Source organism: Haliotis rufescens, unplaced genomic scaffold (assembly GCF_023055435.1).
Source record: "Haliotis rufescens isolate VD_foot unplaced genomic scaffold, xgHalRufe1.0.p SCAF_35, whole genome shotgun sequence".
NCBI classification, from domain to species: domain Eukaryota; kingdom Metazoa; phylum Mollusca; class Gastropoda; order Lepetellida; family Haliotidae; genus Haliotis; species Haliotis rufescens.
Window position 1 is genome coordinate 4,015,724 of NW_025964057.1, and position 11,777 is coordinate 4,027,500.

Here is an 11,777-nt window from a genome sequence, read left to right on the forward strand (position 1 = left end):
TAACGTCGCATCGGAATTATTTCAGCCAAATAGCGACCGGATAGTATGACATCATTGCCTGTCTTGGATAGGATGACGTCATTGTCTGTCTTGGGTAGCATGTCATAGTCTGTCTCGGGTAGTATGTCATTGTCTGTCTTGGGTAGTATGACGCCATTGTCTATCTCGGGTAGTATGACGTCTTGTCTGTCTTGGGTAGTATGACATTGTCTGTCTTGGGTAGGATGACGCCATTGTCTGTCTCGGGTTGTATGACGTCATTGTCTGTCCCGGGTAGTATGACATCGTTGTCTGTCTCGGGTAGTATGACGTCATTGTCTGTCTCGGGTAGTATGACATCGTTGTCTGTCTCGGGTAGTGTGACGTCAATGTCTGTCACGGATAGTATGACATCGTTGTCTGTCTCGGGTAGTGTGACGTCAATGTCTGTCACGGATAGTATGACATCGTTGTCTGTCTCGGGTAGTGTGACGTCAATGTCTGTCACGGATAGTATGACATCGTACCCAGCCGGCGGGCATCAATATTGGGACAATGGAACCTTTCAGACTATGGCTCAAAATTCATGCATCCACTCACCCACCCAATAGGTTTGAAATAAGCACACCAACATGTCCTCGTAAACAACCTTTACTGACTAAACACTATATATGTCTGTTATTGATTAACAAATATAATCCATAGTTTTCTATATCAACATCAAAATGGAGGGCACGGGTCTTCACACTCTCGGATCCAGGTTTCAAGATGGCCGCTCTCCACGTGCATCAGCGCTGTGTAGACGGTTCCCTAAACAGGAAAAGATGAACGCCGGTATTTATGAAGCTGAAGCAGACATGTATCACTTGACTATAACGGAGGAGATATAGCAACGTCAAAACAAATGGCGAAAGGGGTGACAACTCTGATTTGTTTGTTTGTTTGTTGTTTAACGCCGCACTCAGCAATATTCCAGCTATATGACGGCGGTCTGTAAAATAATCGAGTCTGGACCAGACAATATAGTGATTGACATCATGAGCATCGATCCACGCAATTGGGATCGATGACATGTATCAACCAAGTCAGCGAGCCTGACCACCCGATCCCGTTAGTCGCCTTTTACGACTAGCATAGTCGCCTTTTACGGCAAGTATGGGTTACTGAAGACCTATTCTACCCTGGAATCTCCGCGGGTCTTGAACACATTAAGGTGTTGTAAGCTTTACCTTGTTTTCGAGACTACAAACATACCTTATTAAGGACGGGCTTCGTTGACAGGACATTGAACAGTGCAGGAAGAGATACCCCCTGTGAAAATAGACCAAGCCATGCGCTAGTACACACGCACGCAGGGAGAGATAGTATTTGTTTGTTGTTAACGCCGCACTCAGCAATATTCCAGCTATATGAAGGCAGTCTGTAAATAGACATCATGAGCATCAATCTACTGTATTGTAATACACTGACATGCATCAACCAAGTCAGCGAGCCTGACCACCCGATCCCGTTAGTCGCCTCTTACCCACCCCAGGGCCACAACCTCTCTCCCCACCTCAGACCACTCCTATCTACGCACCCCAGGAGCACCTCCTATCTACCCACCCCAGGACCACCTACACTCTACCCCACCCCGGTGCCACCTCCTCTCTACCCACCAAGGGGCCACCTCCTCTATATCTCAGCCTAGGGCCATCTCCTTTCTACCCACCCCGGTGCCACCTCCTTTCTACCCACCCCAGGGCCACCTCCTTTCTACCCCACCCCGGTGCCACCTCCTTTCTAACCACCCCGGTGCAACCTACTCGCTACCCCACCCGACGTCCACCTCCTTTCTACCCACCCGTGGGTCACCTCTTTTCTACCCCATCCCGGTGCCACCTCCTCTCTACTCCAGCCCAGGGCCACTCCTCACTACCCTATCCCGGTGCCACCTCCTCTCTACCCACCCCAGGGCCACTCCTCTACCCACCCAAGGGCCACCTCCTCACTACCCTATCCCGGTGCCACCTCCTCTCTACTCCACCCCAGGGCCACCTCCTTACTCCCCAACCCCAGGGCCACTCCTCTACCCACCCAGGGCAACCTCCTCTTTACCCCACCCCAGTGCCACCTCCTCTCTAGCCATCCCAGGGACACTCTTCTCTACCCACCCCAGGGCCACCTCCTCTCTACCCCACCTGCTGTGTAGTCTCCCTCATGCACTGGTTGGCCGGGCCCCGTCGGTCGTCCAGAAACAAAGGCTTCACCCAGTGGTCGTAGTTCGTCTCCAGGACGTACCAGCCTCCGGCTGACGCCATCGGCCACACGTCAATAGCATCATCCTTGTCGCGCGAGATTACACTGCCCTGGAACCAGAATACACGAGATTACACTGCCCTGGAACCAGAGTACACGAGATTACACTGCCCTGGAACCAGAGTACAGGAGATTACACTGCCCTGGAACCAGAGTACAGGAGATTACACTGCCCTGGAACCAGAGTACACGAGATTACACTGCCCTGGAACCAGAGTACACGAGATTACACTGCCCTGGAACCGAAGTACACGAGATTACACTGCCCTAGAACCAGAGTACAGGAGATTACACTGCCCTGGAACCAGAGTACAGGAGATTACACTGCCCTGGAACCAGAGTACACGAGATTACTCTGCCCTGGAACCAGAGTACAGGAGATTACACTGCCCTGGAACCAGAGTACACGAGATTACACTGCCCTGGAACCAGAGTACAGGAGATTACACTGCCCTGGAACCGAGGTACACGAGATTACACTGCCCTGGAACCAGAGTACAGGAGATTACACTGCCCTGGAACCAGAGTACACGAGATTACTCTGCCCTGGAACCGAAGTACACGAGATTACACTGCCCTGGAACCAGAATACACGAGATTACACTGCCCTGGAACCAGAGTACACGAGATTACACTGCCCTGGAACCAGAGTACAGGAGATTACACTGCCCTGGAACCGAAGTACACGAGATTACACTGCCCTGGAACCAGAGTACAGGAGATTACACTGCCCTCGAACCAGGGTACACGAGATTACTCTGCCCTGGAACCGAAGTACACGAGATTACACTGCCCCGGAACCGAAGTACAGGAGATTACACTGCCCTGGAACCAGAGTACCCATACAGCGAGGCCCCGTTCTGCGATAATAATGTGTAATAAAGTATAATAATGTGTAATAAAGTGTAAAAGGTACAACAATGTATAATAATGTGTAACATTTTGGTCATAATGTCCGTTTCACAACAAATGGACATGCCCATACCGAATCGCACTCAAGAAGTCAATTTTGCATTTGCAATATCTATATACAAACATAATTCGTCGTTAATCATTTATCGGAGCAAAAATAAATTCAAGGTATATTACAATTTATTCAAAATAAATTTGATCACCACTGCTACAAAAGGACTGTAAATCACTGAGAGGTAGGCCGAGGTATGCCCAAATATGGAATTGTCGACACGTTTGGAATACTGAGATTATACCCCTGCAACTCTCGTATCACCGATACTTTGACATGGGCGGCAGTCGTAGCGCTGTGATCGCTTTGTGAAACGCCCCCTGGCGGGCTATATAACCCCGTAACCCTCACAGGGGTACTACAGAAGGACAGAGGAAGGAGAAGGGACAACTGCTTAGCGCGAGTGACCCATGGCGGCAGAATTTCTGCTTGACCTCGGCGTCTGCTCTACGACAGCTGCATCATAGCGACATTGAGGACAACCATCACCAAGGTAACCATGAAATACTTTATCTACGTATAATTGGGTGACGATATCTTTCAACCATTTAACTGAAGGATGGATACTTTATTCTGGGCTCACAATCTTTTTCAGAACTGAGGCATTCGTCACTACTTGTGTTTGCAGATTATGAGAGACGCTAGCGGAGCCGAAAGGAATGGAATAGTGTAAGGGCTGTAGAACTGCGTGTGTTGTACAAGCAGTGTCAACAAAATGGCCAAAAATGTCCAGAACAAAAAAGTCACACGAGTCAGGGACAAACAGAATATCAGTAGTATCATACAAAGGGGGGGTAGGAGGGAAGCTTCCTGGAGTACTTTCAAGGTCAGCCCTCAGGAGGGAAGCTTCCTGGAGTGCCTTCAAGGTCAGCCCTCAGGAGGGAAGCTTCCTGGAGTACTTTCATGGTCATCCCTCAGGAGGGAAGCTTCCAGGAGTACCTTCAAGGTCAGCCCTCAGGAGGGAAGCTTCCAGGAGTACCTTCAAGGTCAGGCCTCAGGGGGGAAACTTCCTGGTGTACCTTCAAGGTCAGCCCTCAGGAGGGAAGCTTCCTGGAGTATCTTCAAGGTCAGCCCTCAGGAGGGAAGCTTCCTGGAGTACCTTCATGGTTAGCCCTCAGAAGGGAAGCTTCCTGGAGTACCTTCAAGGTCAGCCCTCAGGAGGGAAGCTTCCTGGAGTACCTTCAAGGTCAGCCCTCAGGGGGGAAACTTCCTGGAGTACCTTCAAGGTCAGCCCTCAGGAGGGAAGCTTCCTGGAGTACCTTCAAGGTCAGCCCTCAGGGGGGAAACTTCCTGGAGTACCTTCAAGGTCAGGCCTCAGGAGGGAAGCTTCCTGGAGTATCTTCAAGGTCAGCCCTCAGGAGGGAAGCTTCCTGGAGTACCTTCATGGTTAGCCCTCAGGAGGGAAGCTTCCTGGAGTACCTTCAAGGTCAGCCCTCAGGAGGGAAGCTTCCTGGAGTACCTTCATGGTTAGCCCTCAGGAGGGAAGCTTCCTGGAGTACCTTCAAGGTCAGCCCTCAGGAGGGAAGCTTCCTGGAGTACCTTCAAGGTCAGCCCTCAGGAGGGAAGCTTCCTGGAGTACCTTCATGGTTAGCCCTCAGGAGGGAAGCTTCCTGGAGTACCTTCAAGGTCAGCCCTCAGGAGGGAAGCTTCCTGGAGTACCTTCAAGGTCAGCCCTCAGGGGGGAAACTTCCTGGAGTACCTTCAAGGTCAGCCCTCAGGAGGGAAGCTTCCTGGAGTACCTTCAAGGTCAGGCCTCAGGGGGGAAGCTTCCTGGAGTACCTTCATGGTCAGCCCTCAGGAGGGAAGCTTCCTGGAATACCTTCATGGTCAGACCTCAGGAGGGAAGCTTCCTGGAGTACCTTCAAGGTCAGCCCTCAGGAGGGAAGCTTCCTTGAGTACCATCAAGGTCAGCCCTCAGGAGGGAAGCTTCCTGGAGTACCTTCAAGGTCAGCCCTCAGGAGGGAAGCTTCCTGGAGTACCTTCAAGGTCAGGCCTCAGGAGGGAAGCTTCCTGGAGTACCTTCAAAGTCAGCCCTCAGGAGGGAAGCTTCCTGGAGTACCTTCAAGGTCAGCCCTCAGGGGGGAAACTTCCTGGAGTACCTTCAAGGTCAGCCCTCAGGAGGGAAGCTTCCTGGAGTACCTTCAAGGTCAGGCCTGAGGGAAACTTCCTGGAGTACCTTCAAGGTCAGCCCTCAGAAGGGAAGCTTCCTGGAGTACCTTCAAGGTCAGCCCTCAGGACGGAAGCTTCCTGGAGTACCTTCAAGGTCAGCCCTCAGGAGGGAAACTTCCTGGAGTACCTTCAAGGTCAGGCCTCAGGAGGGAAGCTTCCTGGAGTACCTTCAAGGTCAGCCCTCAGGAGGGAAGCTTCCTGGAGTACCTTCAAGGTCAGCCCTCAGGAGGGAAGCTTCCTGGAGTACCTTCAAGGTCAGCCCTCAGGAGGGAAGCTTCCTGGAGTACCTTCAAGGTCAGGCCTCAGGAGGGAAGCTTCCTTGAGTACCTTCAAGGTCAGCCCTCAGGAGGGAAGCTTCCTGGAGTACCTTCATGGTCAGCCCTCAGGGGGGAAACTTCCTGGAGTACCTTCAAGGTCAGCCCTCAGGAGGGAAGCTTCCTGGAGTACCTTCAAGGTCAGGCCTCAGGAGGGAAGCTTCCAGGAGTACCTTCAAGGTCAGGCCTCAGGAGGGAAGCTTCCTGGAGTATCTTCAAGGTCAGCCCTCAGGAGGGAAGCTTCCTGGAGTACCTTCAAGGTCAGCCCTCAGGAGGGAAGCTTCCTGGAGTACCTTCAAGGTCAGGCCTCAGGAGGGAAGCTTCTTGGAGTACCTTCAAGGTCAGCCCTCAGGAGGGAAGCTTCCTTGAGTACCTTCAAGGTCAGCCCTCAGGAGGGAAGCTTCCTGGAGTACCTTCATGGTCAGCCCTCAGGGGGGAAACTTCCTGGAGTACCTTCAAGGTCAGCCCTCAGGAGGGAAGCTTCCTGGAGTACCTTCAAGGTCAGGCCTCAGGAGGGAAGCTTCCTGGAGTACCTTCAAAGTCAGCCCTCAGGAGGGAAGCTTCCTGGAGTACCTTCAAGGTCAGCCCTCAGGGGGGAAACTTCCTGGAGTACCTTCAAGGTCAGCCCTCAGGAGGGAAGCTTCCTGGAGTACCTTCAAGGTCAGGCCTCAGGAGGGAAACTTCCTGGAGTACCTTCAAGGTCAGCCCTCAGAAGGGAAGCTTCCTGGAGTACCTCCAAGGTCAGGCCTCAGGGGGGAAACTTCCTGGAGTACCTTCAAGGTCAGGCCTCAGGAGGGAAGCTTCCTGGAGTACCTTCATGGTCAGCCCTCAGGAGGGAAGCTTCCTGGAGTACCTTCAAGGTCAGCCCTCAGGAGGGAAGCTTCCTGGAGTACCTTCATGGTCAGCCCTCAGGGGGGAAACTTCCTGGAGTACCTTCAAGGTCAGGCCTCAGGAGGGAAGCTTCCTGGAGTACCTTCAAGGTCAGCCCTCAGGAGGGAAGCTTCCAGGAGTACCTTCAAGGTCAGCCCTCAGGAGGGAAACTTCCTGGAGTACCTTCAAGGTCAGGCCTGAAGAGGGAAGCTTCCTGGAGTACCTTCAAGGCCAGTCCTCAGGAGGGAAGCTTCCTGGAGTACCTTCAAGGTCAGCCCTCAGGAGGGAAGCTTCCAGGAGTACCTTCAAGGTCAGCCCTCAGGAGGGAAGCTTCCAGGAGTACCTTCAAGGTCAGCCCTCAGGAGGGAAGCTTCCAGGAGTACCTTCAAGGTCAGGCCTCAGGAGGGAAGCTTCCTGGAGTACCTTCAAGGTCAGCCCTCAGGAGGGAAGCTTCCTGGAGTATCTTCAAGGTCAGCCCTCAGGAGGGAAGCTTCCTGGAGTACCTTCATGGTCAGCCCTCAGGAGGAAAGCTTCCTGGAGTATCTTCAAGGTCAGCCCTCAGGAGGGAAGCTTCCTGGAGTACCTTCATGGCCAGCCCTCAGGAGGAAAGCTTCCTGGATAACCTCATGGCCAGGATTAAGTCTTGCTTCTTGCACACCTACAGTGAAAATAGTCAATACAGAACTTTTAAGCTAGATCTGCTTTGTCAGTCTTTCAATTAGCTGTTGAGGGTTATCCAGTTGGGCAACATCCCTTAGATAAGAGCCCGATGTTCAACATCCTGTGATAGAGCTTGACTCTGAGGGCTTACAATGACGAGCCAGCATTGTGTGTCATTGGGGGAAGTCAGGTTTGTCAGCAGAGAACAGCCACTGGGAGGACTGATGATCAAATCTACCTCTGAGTTATGTGAAACATTACAACCTGTTCCCTCTCTAGCAATATGGGTCACCAGTGTTATAGGCGAAGCCGGCCTTGATACTACTGTTCACAAGGCCCACTCTGTCTTAGGCTTTTGCTAGAGGGACTTCAATATCGGAAATTTAGCAACTTGGAAACTGGATGAAAGCTGAAACCTTTAAGAGGTTTAATCTGAGAGACATAGATGTCTCAGATTGTTTTGAACTACCAATATCACATCTTCTGCGTTTTAGTTATGTGAAATTGATAATTAACAAACTCCTATTTACTTTCAGGGGGCATGAAAGACGCCTGGAGCCTGATGGGAGCCAAGATTTCATTGATTTGAAGATGGTGCTTGGAGTGTGTTAAAACTCTTTTGCTTTCTTTGTAAAACAGTTATACATTCCGACAATTCCGTCCATGGAGATTAGAAGATATTGAACTACAATACTTTGTTGTGTGGTTTATGCCCTTATGAAGAATGTTTATGGGTAGGATGCGTGGTGAGATTTCGCTTACTTTTGAAATGACCTACTTCCGGTTATCATCAACTACGTTTCACTACGTGTGCTTGTGAAATTTCCAATTGATGTTCGTGTTCTTATCGAGTTACCTCCCCTGACGTCCTTCCACCCAGGATGTAGTAGATCGGAGCCAGCAGTGGTGAGCTCCGCAGCATGGTTAGCGCCTCTGAGTAGGTTTCGGCCGTCTCGAGGACGGTGCGCGTCAGGAAGCCCGTGAAGGTTCCGTTCCTCATGTCCAGCAGCCACTGCAGGAACCCTGTCCAGGAACAACCAGGAACACTGTCAGGTCAGATAATGGACAGGACGCGGATTTATAAAGGACGCTACCGCTAAACAAAGATTTGAGGACATTCCATTACAGGTCACGTCAGAACGACCTTTCGCGAACATTGACCGACCAATAAAATTATTAACAAGAAGTCGACATTAACCAATCCGAAAGCAGCTTTCTCGAGCCATACGCAACTAATTTCAAATAAGAGACTTCCATTTCAGACCAAGCGTTGAAAAATAGTGATTCAAAATTTAAAAACTGAACAAAAGAAAATTCTGGAATGTCTAATAGATCGCCGAGATTGTATGGCGGTCTTCCCACGGGCTTATGTCTCGGTCAAATCCAGTTTTCAAATATATACTTCCTTTTGCCCGGCAGGGTATTACAGAACCGGTGTAAGCAGGTTACATTTACTACGAGGTGGTGTGGGTTTAAAGTAAACCATTAACCTGTACGCATTTAAACCTGTATATAATCAGTTTCCAATTATACTGACCAACGACCCCCCCTCCACCGTCCCCGGTACGGGAGTTCTCCGACACACTGAAGCCTTTCTGTGGAGTAGATAGTAGACAGTACGTCAGCACACGTGACAGCTGCACGTGACATTCATATCTACTCATATACCTACATATGATTAGCGTCTATCCTCAGTTAATAACTCGCGTAGGTTCTAAGTATTGACAGTCAGGCATATTTCTAATTTCACAATGTGATATATACTGACGGAAATAAATAAAGGAACGCCATTACGGCAAGGGTTTGGCATGCGTCTAACAGGAGCTTTTCGTTCGGACACCAGATACTGGCACTGTACCATGAGGTGAGTTCCAATGTGTTCCCTTATTTTCCCCATCAGTATATTGATAAAGGAATACTGAAAAAAAAACTTTACTGAAGTGTATAACGATAAAATAAATACACTGTTATGTGAAGCAGTGACGTTGAAGGCCGTCACTTGGTGTCCTTCATCACGTGGTAGTAGTGTGCCAGAGTGAGTGAGTCAGATTAACGCCACTTTTACACCATTCTAGGTTTATCGTGGCGTGTCGGCTTAAGCTAACCACTCTGGTGAAGCACACGAGTAAGGGAGTATAACCAGACCGTTGATCATTATTGGATTCAATCTGGGATTCGAACCCACGAGCATCAGATCCTGTGACGAATAATGTGTACATGCCAGAATTGGTTTGGGGAGTTATTACATGCCGTGTATGGTGTCAATATGGACCAGGGTTATTACATGCCGTGTATGGTGTCAATATGGACCAGGGTTATTACATGTCGTGTATGGTGTCAATATGGACCAGGGTTATTGCATGCCGTGTATGGTGTCAATATGGACCAGGGTTATTACATGCCGTGTATGGTGTCAATATGGACCAGGGTTATTACATGCCGTGTATGGTGTCAATATGGACCAGGGTTATTACATGCCGTGTATGGTGTCAATATGGACCAGGGTTATTACATGCCGTGTATGGTGTCAATATGGACCAGGGTAATTACATGCCTTGTATGGTGTCAATATGGACCAGGGTTATTACATGCCGTGTATGGTGTCAATATGGACCAGGGTTATTACATGCCGTGCATGGTGTCAATATGGACCAGGGTTAACCCATACCGTGTATGGTGTCAATATGGACCAGGGTTATTACCTACCGTGTATGGTGTCAATATGGACCAGGGTTATTACATGCCGTGTATGGTGTCAATATGGATCAGGGTTATTACTTAACCGTGTATGGTGTCATTATGGACCAGGGTTATTACATGCCGTGTATGGTGTCAATATGGACCAGGGTTATTACATGCCGTGTATGGTGTCAATATGGACCAGGGTTATTACATGCCGTGTATGGTGTCAATATGGACCAGGGTTATTACATGCCGTGTATGGTGTCAATATGGACCAGGGTTAACCCATACCGTGTATGGTGTCAATATGGACCAGGGTTATTACATGCCGTGTATGGTGTCAATATGGACCAGGGTTATTACATGCCGTGTATGGTGTCAATATGGACCAGGGTAATTACATGCCTTGTATGGTGTCAATATGGACCAGGGTTATTACATGCCGTGTATGGTGTCAATATGGACCAGGGTTATTACATGCCGTGCATGGTGTCAATATGGACCAGGGTTAACCCATACCGTGTATGGTGTCAATATGGACCAGGGTTATTACCTACCGTGTATGGTGTCAATATGGACCAGGGTTATTACATGCCGTGTATGGTGTCAATATGGATCAGGGTTATTACTTAACCGTGTATGGTGTCATTATGGACCAGGGTTATTACATGCCGTGTATGGTGTCAATATGGACCAGGGTTATTACATGCCGTGTATGGTGTCAATATGGACCAGGGTTATTACATGCCGTGTATGGTGTCAATATGGACCAGGGTTATTACATGCCGTGTATGGTGTCAATATGGACCAGGGTTAACCCATACCGTGTATGGTGTCAATATGGACCAGGGTTATTACCTACCGTGTATGGTGTCAATATGGACCAGGGTTATTACATGCCGTGTATGGTGTCAATATGGACCAGGGTTATTACCTACCGTGTATGGTGTCAATATGGACCAGGGTTATTACATGCCGTGTATGGTGTCAATATGGACCAGGGTTATTACATGCCGTGTATGGTGTCAATATGGACCAGGACCCGCTCTTACCGGCTTCATCCCCGTCACCACGCCCACATAGCCGGCATAGTGAGCCGCCCTAAATACCAGGTTACCTCCCCTCATGTAATTGATGTTCACCAACAGAGGGCGCAGATTTTCCGAAAGAAACCATGTCCTGTTTTTAATGTCATACCTGAAAAATATCATTCAAAGGCTTGAACAAAATAATTGTGCTTCATATTGTTAGAAATTTAGAAATTGTCTGCCACAAAAATAAAATTGTTGCAAAGCGTTTCGTGGAAAGAAAAGTAATTAATTATAAGTAATTATCTGGTTTTGCAGCTTGGGTGACAAAATTATCTGGTGCTCAAGGGACGCAACTCTGCACAGCAAATTGCGGGGCCACAGTACCCCCTCTTGATGGGATGAGTTTGTTATAGATTAAAGGAAAGATGTCGGCATGGTGGTAGATGGTTTAATCTCGGGGCGGTTATAAGGGGGATAGGAAGGGGGATATAAGAATAGGTGCTGTCCTTCCGTCCGTCCGTCCGCAACGTTTCGTGTACGGAACAGAACTCAAACACCATGAGAGACATCTTAACCAAACTTGGCACATAGATAGGTCTAGTTGTAAACTGGTGCCTTTTGATACTTTGGGATTTAAAAAAAATACATTTTCGAGTTTCAATAGCAACGACATTGACTTGTTGATCTTAAAAAAACCGTACAATATGTCTTGCCTTACAAACAGACATGTCATATTGCCGGGGCATATGAGAATTTTCATTCCCTCAGCGACGTGACGGTCACTTGTGTACACCTGCCCGCACTTTGGTT

The 11,777-nt window shown here is 49.2% G+C and overlaps 1 protein-coding gene across 1 annotated transcript in view; it reads right to left on the reverse strand.

The window, feature by feature from the left end:
* Positions 1-612: 612 nt before the first annotated feature.
* Positions 613-11,777, reverse strand: part of LOC124134467 (acid ceramidase-like) — a 14,731-nt gene continuing 3,566 nt past the window's right edge. Inside the window, exons 6-11 of the mRNA XM_048381042.1 lie at positions 10,989-11,133; positions 8,792-8,849; positions 8,111-8,277; positions 2,160-2,327; positions 1,234-1,290; positions 613-789 (exon numbers count right to left, since the gene is read on the reverse strand). Of these exons, the coding sequence (XP_048236999.1) occupies positions 700-789; positions 1,234-1,290; positions 2,160-2,327; positions 8,111-8,277; positions 8,792-8,849; positions 10,989-11,133 (685 nt within the window). The 3' untranslated portion in view covers positions 613-699. The remainder of the gene's footprint in view (positions 790-1,233; positions 1,291-2,159; positions 2,328-8,110; positions 8,278-8,791; positions 8,850-10,988; positions 11,134-11,777) is intronic.